Genomic DNA, 23,112 nt, shown 5'->3' with positions numbered 1-23,112 from the left:
CGAGAACTCATCTGTTACACTGGCACTTCATTTTTTTAAACTTATTACAACTCCAGACTTTTTTTGCATTCCGTACGCACCATTCAAAGCGATGTCATCAATTTTCAACACTTTCTGACATCATTTTCTATTTTTCAGTCATTTACCGATTTGTTTAGAGAGCTAAATGACCGTGAAATTCAAAATCACTACAAAATGAACTCTGAAAATGTCGATACTTGGCATGGTATCATCATTTCACCCACATAGCATGTGCAAAAGAGTAGAGAGGGTTACGGCAAAAACTGGACGCACTTCGTGTACAAACTGGACAATCTCTTTCGAAGTATCAGGGTTTCTGACGAGAACTCATCTGTTACATGGGCACTTCATTTTTTTAAACTTATTACAGCTCCAGACTTTTTTGCGTTCCGTACGCACCATTCAAAGCGACGTCATCAATTTTCAAAACTTTCTGACATCATTTGCTATTTTTTAGTCATTTACCGATTTGTTTAGAGAGCTAAATGACCGTGAAATTGAAAATCACTACAAAATGAACTCTGAAAATGTCGAAACTTGGCATGGTATCATCATTTCACCCACATAGCATGTGCAAAAGAGTAGAGAGGGTTACGGCAAAAACTGGACGCACTTCGTGTACAAACTGGACAATCTCTTTCGGAGTATCAGGGTTTCGGACGAGAACTCATCTGTTACACTGGCACTTCATTTTTTTAAACTTATTACAACTCCAGACTTTTTTTGCATTCCGTACGCACCATTCAAAGCGATGTCATCAATTTTCAACACTTTCACATAATTTGCTAATTTTTAGTCATTTACCGATTTGTTTAGAGAGCTAAATGACCGTGAAATTGAAAATCACTACAAAATGAACTCTGAAAATGTCGAAACTCGGCATGGTATCATCATTTCACCCACATAGCATGTGCAAAAGAGTATAGAGGGTTACGGGAAAAACTGGACGCACTTCGTGTACAAACTGGACAATCTCTTTCGGAGTATCAGGGTTTCGGACGAGAACTCATCTGTTACACTGGCACTTCATTTTTTTAAACTTATTACAACTCCAGAATTTTTTTGCGTTCCGTATGCACCATTCAAAGCGACGTCATCAATTTTCAACACTTTCTGACATCATTTGCTATTTTTCAGTCATTTACCGATTTGTTTAGAGAGCTAAATGACCGTGAAATTGAAAATCACTACAAAATGAACCCTGAAAATGTAGATAAGTGGCATGGTATCATCATTTCACCCACATAGCATGTGCAAAAAAGTAGAGAGGGTTACGGCAAAAACTGGACGCACTTCGTGTACAAACTGGACAATCTCTTTCGGAGTATCAGGGTTTCGGACGAGAACTCATCTGTTACACTGGCACTTCATTTTTTTAAACTTATTACAACTCCAGACTTTTTTTGCGTTCCGTACGCACCATTCAAAGTGACGTCATCAATTTTCAACACTTTCTGACATCATTTGCTATTTTTCAGTCATTTAACCGATTTGTTTAGAGAGCTAAATGACCGTGAAATTGAAAATCACTACAAAATGAACTCTGAAAATGTCGAAACTTGGCATGGTATCATCATTTCACCCACATAGCATGTGCAAAAGAGTAGAGAGGGTTACGGCAAAAACTGGACGCACTTCGTGTACAAACTGGACAATCTCTTTCGAAGTATCAGGGTTTCTGACGAGAACTCATCTAGTTACATGGGCACTTCATTTTTTTAAACTTATTACAACTCCAGACTTTTTTGCGTTCCGTACGCACCATTCAAAGCGACGTCATCAATTTTCAAAACTTTCTGACATCATTTGCTATTTTTTAGTCATTTACCGATTTGTTTAGAGAGCTAAATGACCGTGAAATTGAAAATCACTACAAAATGAACTCTGAAAATGTCGAAACTTGGCATGGTATCATCATTTCACTCACATAGCATGTGCAAAATAGTAGAGAGGGTTACGGCAAAAACTGGACGCACTTCGTGTACAAACTGGACAATCCCTTTCGGAGTATCAGGGTTTCGGACGAGAACTCATCTGTTACACTGGCACTTCATTTTTTTAAACTTATTACAACTCCAGACTTTTTTTGCGTTCCGTACGCACCATTCAAAGCGACGTCATCAATTTTCAACACTTTCTGACATCATTTGCTATTTTTTAGTCATTTACCGATTTGTTTAGAGAGCTAAATGACCGTGAAATTGAAAATCACTACAAAATGAACTCTGAAAATATCGTAACTTGGCATGGTATCATCATTTCACCCACATAGCATGTGCAAAAGAGTAGAGAGGGTTACGGCAAAAACTGGACGCACCTCGTGTACAAACTGGACAATCTCTTTCGAAGTATCAGGGTTTCTGACGAGAACTCATCTGTTACATGGCCACTTCATTTTTTTAAACTTATTACAACTCCAGATTTTTTTGCGTTCCGTACGCACCATTCAAAGCGACGTCATCAATTTTCAAAACTTTCTGACATCATTTGCTATTTTTTAGTCATTTACCGATTTGTTTAGAGAGCTAAATGACCGTGAAATTGAAAATCACTACAAAATGAACTCTGAAAATGTCGAAACTTGGCATGGTATCATCATTTCACCCACATAGCATGTGCAAAAGAGTAGAGAGGGTTACGGCAAAAACTGGACGCACTTCGTGTACAAACTGGACAATCTCTTTTGGAGTATCAGGGTTTCGGACGAGAACTCATCTGTTACACTGGCACTTCATTTTTTTAAACTTATTACAACTCCAGACTTTTTTTGCGTTCCGTACGCACCATTCAAAGCGACGTCATCAATTTTCAACACTTTCTGACATCATTTGCTATTTTTCAGTCATTTACCGATTTGTTTAGAGAGCTAAATGACCGTGAAATTGAAAATCACTACAAAATGAACTCTGAAAATGTCGATAATTGGCATGGTATCATCATTTCACCCGCATAGCATGTGCAGAAGAGTAGAGAGGGTTACGGCAAAAACTGGACGCACTTCGTGTACAAACTGGACAATCTCTTTCGGAGTATCAGGGTTTCAGACGAGAACTCATCAGTTACACTAGCACTTCATTTTTTAAATTTATTACAACTCCAGACTTTTTTTGCGTTCCGTACGCACCATTCAAAGCGACGTCATCAATTTTCAAAACTTTCTGACATTTTTTGCTATTTTTTAGTCATTTACCGATTTGTTTATTGAGCTAAATGACCGTGAAATTGAAAATCACTACAAAATGAACTCTGAAAATGTCGAAACTTGGCATGGTATCATCATTTCACCCACATAGCATGTGCAAAAGAGTAGAGAGGGTTACGGCAAAAACTAGACGCACTTCGTGTACAAACTGGACAATCTCTTTCGGAGTATCAGGGTTTCGGACGAGAACTCATCTGTTACAGTGGCACTTCATTTTTCTAAACTTATTACAACTCCAGACTTTTTTTGCGTTCCGTACGCACCATTCAAAGCGACGTCATCAATTTTCAACACTTTCTGACATCATTTGCTATTTTTCAGTCATTTACCGATTTGTTTAGAGAGCTAAATGACCGTGAAATTGAAAATCACTACAAAATGAACTCTGAAAATGTCGATAATTGGCATGGTATCATCATTTCACCCACATAGCATGTGCAAAAGAGTTGAGAGGGTTACGGCAAAAACTGGACGCACTTCGTGTACAAACTGGACAATCTCTTTCGGAGTATCAGGGTTTCGGACGAGAACTCATCTGTTACACTGGCACTTCATTTTTTTAAACTTATTACAACTCCAGACTTTTTTGCGTTCCGTACGCACCATTCAAAGCGACGTCATCAATTTTCAAAACTTTCTGACATCATTTGCTATTTTCAGTCATTTACCGATTTGTTTAGAGAGCTAAATGACCGTGAAATTGAAAATCACTACAAAATGAACTCTGAAAATGTTGAAACTTGGCATGGTATCATCATTTCACCCACATAGCATGTGCAAAAGAGTAGAGAGGGTTACGGCAAAAACTGGACGCACTTCGTGTACAAACTGGACAATCTCTTTCGAAGTATCAGGGTTTCTGACGAGAACTCATCTGTTACATGGGCACTTCATTTTTTTAAACTTATTACAACTCCAGACTTTTTTGCGTTCCGTACGCACCATTCAAAGCGACGTCATCAATTTTCAAAACTTTCTGACATCATTTGCTATTTTTTAGTCATTTACCGATTTGTTTAGAGAGCTAAATGACCGTGAAATTGAAAATCACTACAAAATGAACTCTGAAAATGTCGAAACTTGGCATGGTATCATCATTTCACCCACATAGCATGTGCAAAAGAGTAGAGAGGGTTACGGCAAAAACTAGACGCACTTCGTGTACAAACTGGACAATCTCTTTCGGAGTATCAGGGTTTCGGACGAGAACTCATCTGTTACAGTGGCACTTCATTTTTCTAAACTTATTACAACTCCAGACTTTTTTGCGTTCCGTACGCACCATTCAAAGCGACGTCATCAATTTTCAACACTTTCTGACATCATTTGCTATTTTTCAGTCATTTACCGATTTGTTTAGAGAGCTAAATGACCGTGAAATTGAAAATCACTACAAAATGAACTCTGAAAATGTCGATAATTGGCATGGTATCATCATTTCACCCACATAGCATGTGCAAAAGAGTTGAGAGGGTTACGGCAAAAACTGGACGCACTTCGTGTACAAACTGGACAATCTCTTTCGGAGTATCAGGGTTTCGGACGAGAACTCATCTGTTACACTGGCACTTCATTTTTTTAAACTTATTAAAACTCCAGACTTTTTTGCGTTCCGTAGGCACCATTCAAAGCGACGTCATCAATTTTCAACACTTTCTGACATCATTTGCTATTTTCAGTCATTTACCGATTTGTTTAGAGAGCTAAATGACCGTGAAATTGAAAATCACTAAAAAATGAACTCTGAAAATGTTGAAACTTGGCATGGTATCATCATTTCACCCACATTGCGTGTGCAAAAGCGTAGAGAGGGTTACGGCAAAAACTGGACGCACTTCGTGTACAAACTGGACAATCTCTTTCGAAGTATCATGGTTTCTGACGAGAACTCATCTGTTACATGGGCACTTCATTTTTTTAAACTTATTACAACTCCAGACTTTTTTGCGTTCCGTACGCACCATACAAAGCGACGTCATCAATTTTCAAAACTTTCTGACATCATTTGCTATTTTTTAGTCATTTACCGATTTGTTTAGAGAGCTAAATGACCGTGAAATTGAAAATCACTACAAAATGAACTCTGAAAATGTCGAAACTTGGCATGGTATCATCATTTCACCCACATAGCATGTGCAAAAGAGTAGAGAGGGTTACGGCAAAAACTGGACGCACTTCGTGTACAAACTGGACAATCTCTTTCGAAGTATCAGGGCTTCTGACGAGAACTCATCTGTTACATGGGCACTTCATTTTTTAAACTTATTACAACTCCAGACTTTTTTGCGTTCCGTACGCACCATTCAAAGCGACATCATCAATTTTCAACACTTTCTGATATCATTTGCTATTTTTCAGTCATTTACCGATTTGTTTAGAGAGCTAAATGACCGTGAAATTGAGAATCACTACAAAATGAACTCTGAAAATGTCGAAACTTGGCATGGTATCATCATTTCACCCACATAGCATATGCAAAAGACAAAACAGAAAATAAATAAAACAGAAAAGACAAAAACTATATAAAAAAATTACTCAAAAATAAATAGCAGAAAATAAATAATGCGGAAAAGAAAAAAATATATAATCTTTTTATATTCACAAAGAAACTAAATACAGCAAAAAAACTACTCAGAAATAAATAGAAGAAAATTATATAAAAAATTGTTGGGGCGCTCTCCTGTGAGCCTGCCAGACCTAGGGTTTGCAAATACAGGCCCAAAAGGGCCAGCGGGCTCACAGGGCAGCGCGCCGAAGTTAGGCCCAGAAGCCTGCTATAGAGAGGAGTTCGAGACAGCAGCCGCGCCGGGGCTTTTAAACTGGTGCGGGCGCCCCTCGGCTAGCAAGATGGGACTAAACTTGCCCGCACCGCTCCTGCGCCAGCGCACCCCTTTAGTACCGGGTCGTGGCTCCAACCGGTACTAAAGGGGGGGCCTTTAGTACCGGTTGGAGCCACGAACCGGTACTAAAGGGGCAGTTTCCCGCCCCTTGGCCTGGCGAAAATTGGCCTTTAGTACCGGTTGGTGGCTCCAACCGATACTAAAGGCCCCTCCTATATATATGACACTTACGAAAAATTCAGTTTCATCGACCACCACTTCTTCTTCAACTACTTCGCGCGACATCGCCGTCGCCCATCGCGCGCCGCCCTCGCAGGCCCCGCAGCCCTCGCCGCCCCCGTCGCCCGTCGTCGCCGTCACCGCCGTCGCCCCGGCCGCCCGTCGCTGCCGCCCCGTACTACGTCGCCGTCTCGATCGCGCCATCGCCCCCGGCCCGCCGCTCGTCGTCGCGCCGTCCCCGTCGCATCGTCGTCTCGCGCCGCCGCCCCCCGCTCGTACACACATACATACACACACACAGACACACACACACACATTGTTTTTACTTATTTTCTGTTTTCTGTTGTTTAGATTAATGTTAGATAAATTACGTAGATAAGAATGTTAGAATGTTAATGTTAGATGAATTATATGGAAAAGATGTTAAATATTAATGTCAATTTTAGATGAATTAGCTAGATATTAATTAGGTATATATGTGAGATTTGAACTAGTTGAATTAATATAACTAGTTTATTTTTAGTATGAAAATTAATAGAACAAGTTTATTTTTAGTAAGAAAATTTAGGTATATGAGATTATTTGAACTAGTTGAATTAATATAACTAGTTTATTTTTAGTAAATGCTTAGTTGAACTAGTTGAATTAGTAGAACTAGTTTATTTTTAGTAAGAAAATTTAGGTATATGAGATTTGATGATCTAATTAAAATATTACTATATATATAGCTACTTTATATATTTTAGTAAGAAAATTAATAGACTAGTTTATTTTTAGTAAATTCTTAGTTGTATTAGTTGAATTAATAGAACTAGTTTATCTTTAGTAAGAAAATTTAGATATCTGAGATTTGATGATCTAATTAAAATATTACTATATATAGCTACTTTATATATATTTTTTAGTAAGAAAATTAATAGAACTAGTTTATTTTTTGTAAATTCTTAGTTGAATTAATAGAACTAGTTTATTTTTAGTAAGAAAATTTAGATATCTGAGATTTGATGATCTAATTAAAATATTACTATATAGAACTAGCTACTTTATTTTAGTAAGAAAATTAATAGAACAAGTTTATTTTTATTAAATGCTTAGTTGAATTAGTTAAATTAATAGAACTAGTTGAACTAATAGAAGTAGTTGAATTAATAGAACTAGTAAGTGTTTAATGTTTCACCTATATGAACATAGGAAATGTCGTCTGACGACGAAAAAGATTTCATTAAGTGCGAATTCTGTGAAGACCAGCGCGGCCTGTGCGACAGAAATTTCCTTGTTGATGATAGGCGCTTCAGCATCAAGCTGGATGAGACCTTCGAAGTGGATACAGTAAGTCACAACGACAAGTCTTTTTTCGTAATTAAGCATGACTTATATATGCTTCATTTGCTTCAACTTATAATTTTAAATTTTCACTATTCTACTAGCGCATCCCCTGCCATGCAAGAATTTTTGTCTTGGATAAGATAGGTTTCAGTGCTATGGAAACTATGGAGGTAAAGAGAGTTTACCTGAAGACCGAGCATGGTTATACTTTCAACGTCAAATTATACAATGCAGACACGTACACCTATTTTGAATGCAAAACTTGGCAAGCACTATGCAAGGCTTATGCATTTGAGCCTGATATGGTTATCACCTTTGATATTCGTCCGGAAGATGATATTGAAGGTAATAGAGACATCTGGGTCGATGTGCAGACGCCTCCAGTTCTACCATTATGTGAGTTTCTCAACCATATTTATGTCTTTGATATTGTTTATTCAAAAATAGTTGACAACTAATTTCTATTGACAGCTTATTTCCATTCAAGCAAACATGTCCGGCGCTTGGTAGACAGGACCTACTACTGTCCCGGAGCTGAACTAAACTGCGAGGAGATAAGTCATTATGTTTCATGGCTTGAGGATCTTGATGCTGTTAAGAGAAATCATTTTCCTGAATTTGAAAATCTTAGTACTCAAAACGTGCGACCAATAGTGATCGTATTGAACTACGGTCACATGTATTTAGGAAAGATGGTAAGATTTTTACTATTAGTCCTCAGTGCATCTTTTGCATACATTATTTTTCAAGCTAAACTTTCATTGCTAAGTATATTAATTACTATACGATGTTCTTCAACAGGGACTCCCGATGACAGTTGTGCCTCAGTGGATCGAGACTAAAGGTCGCATGTCAATTGTTAGCTTACGGCCAAGATATCCTACAGTGCACATGAGTGCATTCAGGATTTCTGAAAGCGATGAATGCTTAATAGTGAAAGATTGGAGCAAAATTGTTAACGATCGCAGAGAAGTACTAGGGGGCAGCAATCAGAAGCGCAGCCCACGATTAGGAGACAGGTTCATCTGCATGCTCCAATATGATGAATCAGGAGAGCTATACATGTTCTATGCTATTTTACCTGAGAGAGAGCAGCAGGAGTGATTTAGCTAGTTATCATGCTCTTAGTACTTGTTGTCCTCTCATGCGTGTCCGTGTTCTTCGTCCTGAACTTAATCTCAAAGAGTGATTTGCTTTTGTGGTGTTATGAACGCTTATAATATCATGACCATGTTGAACTCGATGATATCTTTGCTAGCTAGTATATACTGTTGTTGGTGATGATATGATGCAAGAGTTTTTATATTAATATGATGATGATGATGATGATGAGTTATTATATCATTTATGAAAGAAACCGCATATTAGTTTCAACTGGATGGATCCTAGCTAAGTGATCAAGTATATGCCATATCCATATTACTTAGACTAGTGATCTAAGTAATATGGATATGGCATATACTTGATCACTTAGCTAGGATCCACATGCATCCAGTCGAAAGTAATCTGCGGTATTTTCACCTAATGATTTAACAACTCATTATAATGTAAAACAATCACTAAATTAAATTGAAAACACAAAACTAAAGAAAAAATAAAAATTAAAACCAAAACACACCTAAACATTTAGTACCGGTTGGTGTTACCAACCGGTACTAATGTCCTACACGCACGCGGGCCTGGCTCGTGCCACGTGGTGGCACGTTAGCGCCGATTCGTGCCGAACCGGTACTAAGGGGGGGGGGGCTTTAGTCTACACTCTTTAGTGCCGGTTGCAGAACCGGCACTAAAGGCCCTTACGAACCGGCGCTAAAGCTCGGTTCTGCACTAGTGTTGACCCGGATCAGCATGGCTTTCAAGTGTTAGTTTCCTCCGACGCACGACCATGTTCTTTGTTTCGACTGTCTGCACTATTGGCATTAGGCGCACCACTGTATTCTGGTTAGATAGATGGATTGCTGGAGATGGATGGATTGGTGGAGCCACAACGGCAGAGATCACACCTAACGTTGTGTGTGTTGAGCCAATCTCCATTCAAGAGAACTGTTCAATGCACGATGGTTTGCTGCTTGACAAGTGAATTGGCCAGATTAAAGCGCAATTTTCGATCGCCATGGTCATTCAATTATGGCTCCTGTGGGCGCATATTCAGGCTCTGGCGCGTGAGTTATCGACATGATTCCTTTCACTGGATTTGGATAAAGGATGGCTCCTACTCAGCGAGGATCGCGTATCGCGCATTCTTCCACAGTCTTATGCTGATGCTGGTTACTCAGGAGGTTTGGAGCGCTCACGCCCCGTCAAAGTTGAAGTTTTTTGCTTGGTTGGTGCTTCACAACCACTGCTGGACTTCAGACCACCTCGTAAGTAGGGGCCTGCCTCATCAGCCTTGCTGCCCCTCTTTGTCTGCAAGCCCCTGAAGCATTGCATCATCTCCTATTCTTTCGGACAGTGTGGTTCTCTGTGCTTAGAGCTCGGGTCCGGAAGAGCCGCATCCCTATTCCTCAGGCCAATTTGGTTGAGTGATGCGCAGATGCAAATGGGAGTACACCTCAGCCACGGAGGAGCGAGCCGAGCTCACTCTTCATTCTAACCATACATTTGTTCCGGAAAGAGAGGAACAAGTGGGTATTTTTCACATCTTGGTAGCGGAAAGTGTCGTTGCGGCGAAGATTGACAGCGAATAGAGGATTTGGTCACTTGCATGGCACTTCAAGGCCAATGTGGGTTTATCCGTGGGTGCTCGGAGTAATCAGCTTTGATTTCTTCGTGTGTTGGTGGAAGTGGTGTGAGCTACATCAAGGGCCTTTGTCTTTTGTTGTAACCTGTTATACTAAAACCTTTATCTCTTAATGAAGCAAAGCGCAATTCTCTTGTGCGTTTTGGCAAAAAAAAAAAGTAATTGATAGGGATATTACCGGTATTTTGAGATGTATTGTACCCTTACTTCATACACGTTTTAACTTTTTTTTTGTACGTTGTACAACTAATATATGAATATGAATTTGAATTTTGCTAACCACATGTCCCATGCGGTATACGTTGTACAACTACTGGTATATATATATTTGTATCATATACATATCTTTCAAAGGGATGAAATTTAGCCGCCGGGAAGAACAAGTCCAGCAATATTCCCGCTCCTGAAGCAAGTGGAAGCATCCAATGAATTTCAACTTGGAACTAAACTACACCTACTACTAGTGGATCGATGTATGGAAAAAGCAAAGGCGAGGAACCTGGCAGCAGGTAATTAAGTGACCTGGCAGCATGCAGGCGCGCAAGTTGAGCCACTTGTGTTAGTTAATTAATCATCCACGTCAAATATGCCCCTCTCCTCGCTGTTGCTCTCATTTTTCTATGGCAAGTTGCCGGAGCCAACGATCGGTCGAGAGGCGACGGAGCGCAAGTTGGACGGACGGGCGCGCGATAGGGAGGAGGCATCCACATCTTAATCAGAGGATCAAACGGAAAAACTAATGCTACTCGAGGGAGCATCGAGACGCGAGGAGAGGGACGTGATTGATTTAATCGCACGCAAGTTGAGCCCCAAGTGGCCTCAACTGCACCTTCCCGCTGAGCACCCCGGGACTATATTTTTCGTCTCACAAACGTCCTTCTCCTATAGAGCGGACAAAATCGCCGTCATGCAAGTGGTCATCACACAAATTTCTTCGTGGATTCATAGCATTCGTTCTATTTTCTTATCATCGATGATATAGCTCGCTGCTCTTCTCGACCTCGTCGTTTTGGAAATCAAAAAATGTCTATGCATTGTCGAAGGAGAGATCATGGTTAGCATGGATCGGCTGCTTATAGTATTATAATTTTGGAGCATCTGCCGGCGCATGACAGCTCTGCGCGGCAGATCATAAAATGGAAGTGACCAAAGTTATCGGTCGATTGGTTGGCGATTGTACTGTAATGGCTAGATTAAGATTTCTATGTGAAGCAATAAATTTGGTCATCTGACCACCAGCTAGGACACACACATAGAGTACCATACCATGGATCGAAAACTCGTCATTATTTGATGTGGTACGGTATGTGCGCAATTTAACAACAAGTTCGATCCGCCACGATAAGACTGTATTGTTCTTGATTAATTAGCTATGCTCAACAACACAAGGGATCGAGTAAACTTGACAAATGAATGAACATCCGATGTCGATGAATATACTTTGCGTGTACACGAGAACAGATCTATACCACATATATACAGAGAGCAACTCAAACATGCAGTGAATTTGAAGTCTATCGATGATACTTGTCATTCTTGAATCTTTGGACAAGGAGGAGAGGGGCATGCATCTCACAACAAGGAGCGAAAAAAGAAGAGGAAACAAGATGGTCAAATGTGACGAAGAGAACCAAGTGGGGAGAAAAAATGCTCACGCGCCGAGGAAACACACATCCATCCCGCCCGGGAAAAAAGGATTGATCACATCCAGGGAGGTGGAGGAGGCCTCACGACACGGCGGCGACCTTCTCGGCGGTCTTGGCCAGCGACTGGAGGTTGCACTTGACGATGGTGTCGATGAACACGCGGGTGTCCTCGATCGTGTTGCCCGCCGGCACGTCCACGACGTAGGACTCCACGACGACGGTGGCGCTGGACGGCGCGGCTGGGGACGGGTGGACGGTGGTGACGGAGAGGTAGTTCTTGAGCCGGTGCTCGCCACCGACGACGCGGAAACTGAGCACGTGGCTCTCGTCGTCCAGGATCTCGAGCCGCTCGCGGCTGGACGCCGCGGGGAGGCCCGACACGACGTGCACCTCGCGGAGCGTGCCCACGCCGCCGTCGCCGGCCACCAGGGCGCAGCTGCGCACGAACCGCTTGTACGCCTGCGGCTGGTCGAACCGGCGCACCACGGACCACACCGCCGCCGCGGGCGCCGCCACGTGCTGCACCACCGCGGAGCAGCACTGGCCGGACCCCGGCTCCGCGTGCTCGTGGTGCCGCGCCACCTCCGCCGGGACCTCGCAGTCGTGCTCCCTGCACCTCATCCCTGCCGTCCCGGCCGCGGCCACGACCGCCTCCGCGCCGCACCCCATGCCGACGCCAACGCCCGCTAGGACTCGGTGGTGGTGGTTGTGGTTGTGGTGCTGGATGCTGGGGCTGGACGCCGGGATGCACGGCATGGTGCGTCGAGTCTCGGTGATCTCCTTGGCGCTCGCCGTCCTTTTCTTGCCGTGTGCTGCCGGCCGGTGGAATATCTTTCGAAGGTAGGGTTGGGGAGGAGGCCGACGGGGGTAGAGGCGTATATATAATAGACCCAGTGAGGCACAAGCAACTTGTTCTTTTTTTAGAACGTGAGCCCAACTTGCACAGGTTGCACATATGTATCTCCCACTTGTGTTTTCCAAATGCATACTTGCGTCTGCTCTTTGTTTTGTTAATTGATTGATTGTACACTAAAGGTTTAAATTCCGGAGCAAATTGGCCAACTTGCATGGAGGAGGTTGTCCTTTGATCTGTTCAATTAATTGGTTTCCTTTTAATTTTGGAGCAAATTGGCCAACTTGCAGGAAGAGACCAGCCGGCCTCTTGCTTGTTTGATCTGTGCTCCATTATTACACTTGCTAATAAAGCGGACTAATCCACACCCACACATACACCATGGTTAATGATTACTAAATTCCATCATTTCGCCCTCAAAAAAAAAATTCCATTATTTCACCACATGCTACTAGGGTAATATCATTGCTTACTAGCTAACGGATGTAGCTCAATACTGGGTGTGTCTGTCTCTCATCTAAATAAGAAATAGCTATGCCTTCTAACTCCTACGCCGGCCGGCCGGGTTGCTCGGATCCGATTAACTCGAGATTTTTTTCTTATTAATTAATGATACGAGTGGCCGGGCATAGAATAGGGAGAGAGGCAAGTAATAAAGCAAGTTGGTTGCGATGAGGTTATCCCCACAGTGCTGTGCTGTGCTTGCCCTGGATGCTCATTTCTTTCTCTATCGATTGCCCCTCTTGCCCTATCCCGTTGCTTTCCATCGTCGTGATCGCTCTCCTCTTTACGATTATTATTATTAGGGATCATTAGCAGCGGTATAATAATAGTTAAATGCTACATGGGGGCATGCCGCATGCAAGTTGGCACGGCCGTCGACTCGTGCTCGTGCCCCGCCCCCGGCCCCGCCCTTTTCTTCAGATGAAAGGACCACCGTATCACTTGTACTTCACATAATAATATACTACTACTAGCCAGTATATACTCATATCAGCATCAACGTACTTTAATTGTTTCTTAAGTGTGGATCACTGCACAAGAGAAAAGAGGCATCTGAATTGCGTGTTTTCGCGCATCTAAGGGCATCTCTCGCCAACCCTGTCATACAACTCTCTAACATTTTCAAACCTTATTAACTCCTCCCCCTCAAAATAAAATAAAAAACTAACTCGCCAAATACTACGAGTTTAAAAAGTTACCGGAGCTAACCAAACCTCTAAATTTAACGTCCTAATTGTTTTTATTCTTTTCATCTCTGGCCACATATATTTGAAAGAAATGCACGGCACTTCATCAATAATTTGAAGATTCAAATGCACCATATGCAATAATTCAACTACAAACATATATATCCAATTCAAATGAAAACATACATATACTTCATCCAAAAGCCACCAAATCGATCAACTTTTATCCAAGAGAAAACCACACATAGCAAGTCTTATGTGGTGGACCAACCCGTATAAAGTTCATACTACACCAAATCAAGCACCCCAATGCTCACCATCACCACAGTCGGCACCTTGACTAGCACCATGACCACCATCATGACCATAGCCACCGCAGTCACCACCACAGACCGAACATTGATTTGGCTACAATCTCACCACGAGTGAGTTGCAATATTGCCTCACCATGCCATCGATCGTTCTCGGATCCATGAAGATAACACGCTCTTCAGCCTTCTTCTCTTTTGCGAGCCTCTCCTCCTCGAGTGCAATCTTACACTCCTCTAATTGCACCGTCCTCACTTTGGTTGTCACATTTTCTCTCAACTTCTCATCCTCCATGAACTTGAGTACATTCATCTCACCATCTTCTCTTCTTCGTTTATCCACTAATGCTTTTTTGGTCTCGATCAAAACACAATGCCCCTCTTTGTATGCACCGACACCTCCATTCATATTCCTCTCTTTTGTAATATTTTGCACATCCGTCCTAGAGTGAGGATTTTTATGCTCCTCGTCATCGACATCAACCGGCATGTGAATTCTTGTCCTAGGGTGTCAATCAAAATTTCCTCATGCCCACTTCTCATTGCCAACTAGGTCCTTATAGCAATGGTGCAATACGAACTCCTTTGTTGTCGCCCTTCTAGTTGCCTTGCTTGTATATGTGTTGGATGATAGGCATGTACTCATAGATTGACACCCTATTCGGCGGTGCAATGTTGGTTTGATCAACACAACCAAACCATCTGTTGCATTGACCTTAGACCACACTCGATGGTGGGCAAGAGAACCTTGAGTGCGGTTGGAAGAAATGGTCATATTGCTTGAGTAGTAATCTTCCATCCTTTGCAAAACTTCTCCTTCGTTTGATCAGTACCAACATAGGCATCAAGAGAGACAGTCATCGAAGAAAGGCACAATAGCAATGTCTTCTTGCTTATCGTAGTTCATTAACCTTGTCTTCTTCGTGCTTGGTTTGTGTCCCATGGGATCCTCAACCTCCTCCACTTCGACATCATCATCCTCCCTCTGACGATCTTCATCCCTCTGATGATCAACGTCCATAGACATTGTTTCATCATCGAGACCGAGTATGTGTGATTCATCCAATTTATTCATGAAACTTGCAATATCATATTCGTTCACAATACAATCATCAAGAACAAACACGTAACATGATCATCATCACACTGCATCACTAAAATACATGGACAAAACAAAAAATGGTTTTTACCCTTTGGACCTTGCGACAGACACTTGGTGGGCATGATCCTCGCTGGCGCCTATGGTAGCAATATGCGGAGGAGGTGTGGGGTGGTCAAAGATGCAGGAGAAGGCATCAGAGCCACCAGACGTGAAGAAGGCATTGGATTGGATGATTTTTCCTCTTCTTCTTTGTTGCCTTCGAGGGCCTTGCCCGCCAGCGTCGGCTTCCTTGTACACTTGTTGACGGCCAGAGCAATCAGCGGGTGGACCTTCATGGATGGCAAGGCTGAACGGATCAAGATGGACCTAGAGGGGAGGGTTAATGCGGATAACTACAAAATTTACTTTGATTAATAGCAAGTTTAGCCTATATGGAATACGAATACGTGCCTAAAACTTTGCTATGGTGAGATAAACAACATAAAGATGCTTGCAAGGTCAAGTGACCAAAGTAAACCACAAGTAATGAGCTAGGGTTAGGGATCAAAGACACCGGAGACGGGGATGTATCCCAATGTTCATTTCCTTGGACGAAAACTAATCATTGTTTGAGGGGTGGGCATTACCACCAAGGTACACCAACAACACCAAGGGCCTTGAGACAATATCATGATGGTGATTCCCAACCACTATTGTTAGACCTTGAGGGGACCTCCAGACCTTCACAAACTTTTTCGGGTAAATCACAAGTTGATTCCTCACCAAAGACTCCTACCGCCTAGTAATCTGATGGCCTGCAAGACACACAGGGTTATGTAGCAGTTTCCTGGAAGTATCCCAATTAGTTATCGTCCCAACGAAGAGCAGAGGAGAGTATTTATATTATTGCTTCTGTCACGCACAAGGTGTCACAATTCTTATGTGAAGTAACTACCTGTGATTCTGCAAATATTGTTACAGTTCTAGTGGACGGATAAGCCAGAGTGACAAACATAAAAGGCTTATAGTAACAATGATAGAAAATCTTGAAAGTAAATAACATAAATAAACGTGAAAGTAGGGTTGTGTTTCCTACAATGGGGAGAGTAGGCACGGGGAGAATTTAGCTCATGGCATATATCAAGTGTGCTAGTGCGATGGTAATACCAGTTACTCCCTCCGTAAACTAATGTAAGAGCGTTTAGATCACTACTTTAGTGTTCTAAATGGTCTTATATTTGTTTACAGAGGGAGTACCTTGTATCATATTCATAGCATTTGATATGTTTGTTCTGTAGGCGGATCACCCTAAGGTCATGGAACTCCTCCTCGCGGGATTACATTCCATTTTATGGTCCTGCTTCGCCATTGCCACAGCGTGGTTGTTTCCGCAATTAAGGTCCTCGGATCGGAACCAAGCATTACGTTTTATGGATCACCGTTATCTCATATTGTCTTCGGCCCTCATAGATGTCTCCACCTGTCACGTTAGAGGTCACAAATTTCCTAGAAAATATGTGTTTGTTGTGTAGTTCTTGAGATCATATTGCCTGGGCCCTTAAATCGGACAACACGCATAGGTTCACCGTAGTATAACAACTTACTAGACATATCATAAAACTATAAACACAAATATCGACATATAGATCAGGCACAAATGAATCTTACCACTCACCTACATATCCCACACCTAAGGGGAATTACTCACGCATCATAACAGAGAGACCAGTCGTACCAAAGAATAAACCCATGAAAACCATATCGAAAATACCGTGAAGATCCACAATAATATGAAATGGATAATTCAAATACTCTTGACTAGATGAGTATAAATAGAGTTACAACTTGTTCTCACTGCATGGAATTTCGCTTATAATAGCGAGTGGTGAGACGATGATGGAGATGAAAGGACCAAAACCAAGAAGATCTCCGATGGTTCTTCGGATCACCTCCTTCTCTATTCTGGATACGGTGGCGGCGGCTAGAGTTCTCTCCTCCCTTCGGTCCCTTCACAAAAGTGTCATGTATAGACATGGTGGAGCTGTTGGCACCTCATACGACTGCCCATACGAGCGGTGGCACTCGCATGAAAGGCCGTCTTTTGCACGGGTGCGCTTGGTGACTTGGCTATCCACATGAAAGTTGCTCCATTCGGCTTGATTTGTAGTAATCCTCCTTGGTTTCCTTCCATAAATGATATTCCTGGCAAACAATGGAAAACATATTTCTTCTCTTTTGAAGGATTAGCGTTAGAAATAACCGAGATGTGGCAAAGATCCGGCGAAAACAAAATAAGAATCACTCGAAAATGATCACAAATTCTCGAGCCATCATAATCTCAAACCTCCAATAGTAACAAGAACAAAGTGGAAAAGCTCAGAACTTTACCAAATCACAAATCTTTCGTCGACATGCAAATACAAATATGTATAGCATTGACCAGCCAATTCATATCATCACTGACACGCCAATGGCCCGTCAGTACCTCCAGGCCAGTGATGACTTCTTCTTCACAGATGGGTTGTTTTGACGGTTAATGACTAGTTACACCATCGACCGGCTGACCCATCTATGATAACTATCCACATGGCATGAGAAAAGGGACATCAGCGATTGTCCAGTGCCTGGAGGCCGGTATTACAAGTACTGCACATCACCACACAAATTACATAGGCAATACACAAGAAGCACATATAAACTTTGCATTTTTCATATGTCATCACATACACATACATTCACATCTCTTACAATATCCTTTGCCAATACAATTTGGTTCACGTAACAGATATACACATCTATACATTCATTGGCTTAGTGATATGTCTCCAAAGTATCTAACTTTTTTGAAGTATTCATGAGATACTCATATATGGTTTTGACACAATTTTATACTATTATTATTGGACTGCATACTAATCTAGTGCACAGGCCAATTGCTATTTTCTACTATTTTTTACTTTCAGGTAAATCATTTTTACAAAGCTCCAAAAATCCTGAATTTTTTTGGAAAAAGTTTTGCACCAAAAGAGATCCAGAGCCAAAAGGGGCCAAGGGGCCCACCAGTTTCCAATGCGAGTAGACCACATGGCTGGGGTGGCCGCATTGGGCCCACAGACCTCCTCTCCATCGCTTCTCGATGCATATATTTTCTGTTTGCTCTGAAAACCCTAAATATCCAAGAGTCATACCTTTTTCACCATCGCACCTCTCTATTGAGAAGGAGGGTAATCTAGCCTTGTTCTAGGACCCTTCCGGAGGGGGGAATTGATCTCAACAACCTCTCCTTCACCTTGTGATGCATGATCCCATGATTATCCTGGAGCAGTCCATCGTCGAGGCTGAGGGATATGTACTAGTAGCTATGTGTTCTCTCTCTCTCTCTCTCTCTCGATCTTGTTTGTTTCTGATGATGATTTTGATCATGGGCTTTCTTATTGGATTTGAACCTTGTGATGTATCCCCCTCTATTCTCCTTGTGATGAATTGAATCCTGCTCATTTATGAGGTGTCTTATGTTGGATTGAATCTTTTGGGAATCATTGAGATCATGATGCATATGTAGTATAATTTGCGGAGACCCATAGTGATATTGGGGACACTCTATGCATAATAAATTAGAATAATAGTGACTATGTGGTGATTTTTTAGTACAATTTCCGGGGCTACCTGAGGTGACATTAGGGCTGCCATATGGAAAATATTATAAATAAAAACTTAAGCGTGTGCTTAGGTATACAAACACTATATCATTTGTTTGACTCCACAAAAGAGGGAACTTTGGAGTGATTGTTTAGTGCGCGTTTTGAGGACATATCATATTTTATAATTATAACTATGTTACTGATGTTGAGAGTTGGCCATGGTGGAAGTATACACCTAGACCTTGTTTCCAAGCATTGAGACACCGGTTTACGCCTTTTTACTAATTTTTACCTTGTGTCATATTTTATTCTGAAAATACAAAAATATTGTTTCCATTCAAACTATCAATCCATCACCCAAATTATCGACCTCTCACTGCTGAACTAGTGCACATATACAACTAACAATTGTACTGGGTGTGTTGGTGACACAAGATTTTACTTGTATTTGTTTGCGGGGTTGTTTCAGCGAGACTACTTTCAACCTACACCGCCCGCTGATTGATAAACCTTTGGTCATTCAATTGAGGGGAATTTTTTTCTTTCCTACAAAACTCTGCACTTGGAGGCCCAACAAGGTCTTCAAGAATAGAAGTGTGTAGAAGAAATCATGTAGTGCTAAAATTACAAAATTTTAGTATCTCTTGAGAATGATATCCCGTTGTGAGCACTACCAGGGAGAATAGTGTTGACTGCGTCAACTCTTGGGAATGATATCCATTCTTAAATTAGTGATCAAGAGTCAAAAAAGACCACTAGTACATAATCGGGCTTTGCAGGTGGTTTTCGTACATGGGATGACAGTGTTTGTGCAATCCACCTCAAAGAATGTGTCTCTAATACACCGAACAACGCATGTGGTTTCTAAAACCGCCTGCACTGAATCCACGTGGCAAGCATTTTTGTACACAAACCTCCCCTAATGCCGAGATGGCAGAGGAGGCTCTTCATTTATAATCGCCTGCAATACTATTCCACTATAGGCGGTTCTTATAGCATAGCCACCTGAATTGTCCTTTTAATAGTTGGATTTAATTTTTCAACTCAACAATCACAATGATTCATAATGCACATGCACATTCATCTCATAATTGCATTGCACTAGAAAAATAATTACATATATGTCGAAATGTCTAGAGGCAAAAATATAACAAAGTGAAAATGTACAATGTGTCTAAGGGCGACATATGCTACAAAGTGAACAGTAGGAGGGTTCGGTGGCGCTGCGCAGGCGGCCGACGGTTCCATTCCCAGCGAAATTATGGTGTCCGGTGAGTGTAACGGTGACATGCGGCTGCAGAGGCGAGAAGAGGAGGTGTAGCAGATGAGAGAGGAGGAGAGGAAATATTTGCTAAGAAGTTGTGGCGGTCGCTCAAAATTGGGAGAGTGAGGAAATATTTAAGGTCAACTCCTCGAATTTTGATGGAGTTGACCGTTTGAGGGTTTGGTTAGTTGTTGTTTGAGAGTTATCCTAGAGATGCCCTAAACAAGAATCCAACTGCACTTGAAGCATCATATGAGCAAGCGGCTATATGTGATCTTTGAAGTGCGAATTCACATTTACATGCATTGAGCCTAAAGATGGACCTAAGGAACTGTAGTGTAGCATGCAGAACATAGATTATGTGGATCATCAGCTTCATAACCCGTCATGTTTGTTATGGTTTGGAAGAAAGGAGGTGGCAAACAAGTTCCCCCACTCCTACCTACACGGGTTCCTCTTCCCTTCGTCGCCCGCTACGACGGTGGGAGGGCGTGGAAGCCTCGGATCTTTGTGCATGCTTCGTGTCCTATAGGGTTCTTGAGTTCTCTGTCATCAGTGAACTTGGGACAACGCTGACGATGGGTATAATTGTTTCTCGGCTTTCCTATGTCCATGGCCTTCCGTGAAGGGTCATCGACGAGTCTGAGGTGTCGAAATATATTGTCCACCTCTCTTCATCAATTAAAACTTTTGAATCAATTGGCTAGAGCACGAATTCAATATGGTATCAAACCAATGAGGTCACAAGTTTAGGACCCTATCAACATAGTATTAAAATAATAATATGTGCAGTACATATTAATCCCATGTCTAAGGACTAGAAAAACTTGGACCTCGGGGGTTGAAATATATTGCCCACCTCTCTGCCTCAATTCAGACTTTTGAATGAATTGGCTAGAGCATGAATTGAGTAGGAGGTCGATTGTTGGAAATTCGGTCCGGCGTGATTACTATTTGTCTAGGATGAGGGTCGCCTATGGAGGGGATGGTGTTGTGGCATGTTTTTTTTCTTCAGTTCCATTTTCATCTGATGATGCTCAACCATATACGACTCTATCAGGGAAATTGTGAGGTTTGGGTCTCACTCCCTGACTGGTTGGAGTTATCCTCTGGCCCTTCTCAGTGCTAGATTCTCTGGGGTGATGATTTGTTTAGATCATAGTCATCAACGTCTTCTGATCTAGATCAATGACTTTCTAGCGACTACTTTTACAAACTCCTTCGTGTCAACAAAGTTGCTCCAGAAAAACAGAGACCTAAAGGCAACAACGAGCTTTTCTCACAGCGTACTGCCCAGGGATATTAAAGGAAGATGGTGTTTTCTTGTTCACGTACTTGCCTATAATTTCTTACTCACGTAAGAGAGTTTTTGTAGTGCTGATATTATATAATATATTTGGCCTTGTGACTTTTTTGAAAAAGACATGACTCCTATTAGTGTTTGCGATTACAAAATTCAAACATTTAACATACGTCGCTGTAAAATACCTCCTCTGTGTGTGTGTGTGTGTGTGTGTGTGTGTGTATGTAAGAGGAGAATATCCAGCATTTTCTTCCCCCTCGTGAAGGATTCCTCTCCTCTATCTCTGACGACGAGTCCGTGGATTCACCTCTACTCTTCCTGCCACTCCGACGGCCGATGACGGGGAGGGGAATCCTAGTGCCTCGTTCTAACTAGTAGATAGGTTAGGGTTTTTGTCCTCGCATGGACGGTGCTCCAGCGGATGGCAAAGCTTCATCTTGGAATAGGTTTTCTAGGCTCCGATCCTCCTTGAGTTTGTCCTTTGCAATCGATTAGACAGAGCTCCAACATAGATTTCTATCGGTTCCTTGGGGCTTCAAAGTCAGGGTTTCTCGTCGTGCGTATGCGATGGTGAGATTTAGTGTCAGGTTCTTTGGATCGGTTTAAAGGTTCAACTACAATTACTATGACTCTGTGGCGCTGGTCCTTAGTGGCACATGCACGAAGACTTACTGGCTGCCATCAACAAGGTCAGGCCGGCTTTGTGTGGGAGAGGCGACGGGGACGCATCAACGGATCGTTCTGGTTGCAAAAATGGTCATTCCGTGGTCTAGAGATCTCAATGTAATTTTGATTATGTTTGAAGTACTTTGTATTTCTGGTAAATATTTACAATACATCCGAGTTCTTTCCTAAAAAATAGGAGAAGTGTGCGGGTAAGATCAGATCCAACTGAGTGGAAGCAACCGTTTGTCGAGCCACCTTTCATTTCCTGGTCTGCGACAAGAGGTAAATCCTAGGGTTTAGCAACTACACCTAAACCCAATGTGACAAGAGGTAAGCGGGGGAGAAAAATAAGGACTCTACGGATGGATAGACTAGCTCCGACGGCTCTTGTACGGCTTGGCGATTTGGGTGGCGACGACGTGGGCGCCGCAGATCTGGGCGGGCTCGTCGCGGCTGCCACCGATGACGCGGTGACATGGACGGAGGTCCGGTCGGCTTCGAGGCAGGCGCGTCTCTCGCCATGCAAGGGGCAATGCCCGCGCCCTGTCTCCACCGGTGGATGGTCGGGGAGTCTATTTTGGGCTTTAGCCGATGAGAGCTCCGACGAGGAGGTGCGGGATGGCAATGTTACGGCGGACGCGGGGGACATTAGGGCTCTATGCTCTGTCGGCGACTTCGTGGCGTGAGTGGAAGAGCTTGGGGGCTCTTTCAAGGCTGAGCGGCGGAGCGCTTTCGCGCCCGGCGGCCGCGGATCTAGGCGAGCAGGGGCGTCACGCTAGACGCCACCGCGGGGTGCTCCGGCGGGGGCTCCA

The 23,112-nt window shown here is 42.5% G+C and overlaps 1 protein-coding gene across 1 annotated transcript; it reads right to left on the bottom strand.

Moving 5' to 3' along the window:
- Nucleotides 1–11,829: 11,829 nt before the first annotated feature.
- Nucleotides 11,830–12,845, bottom strand: LOC123097740 (abscisic acid receptor PYL4). The gene has a single exon (XM_044519560.1). It carries the CDS (start codon nt 12,748–12,750, stop codon nt 12,076–12,078), a length of 675 nt encoding a protein of 224 aa, XP_044375495.1. The 5' UTR covers nt 12,751–12,845; the 3' UTR covers nt 11,830–12,075.
- Between the last annotated feature and the right edge of the window lie 10,267 nt (nt 12,846–23,112).

Source organism: Triticum aestivum, chromosome 4D (assembly GCF_018294505.1).
Source record: "Triticum aestivum cultivar Chinese Spring chromosome 4D, IWGSC CS RefSeq v2.1, whole genome shotgun sequence".
NCBI lineage: Eukaryota > Viridiplantae > Streptophyta > Magnoliopsida > Poales > Poaceae > Triticum > Triticum aestivum.
This window is presented reverse-complemented; position numbering and strand designations above follow the sequence as displayed.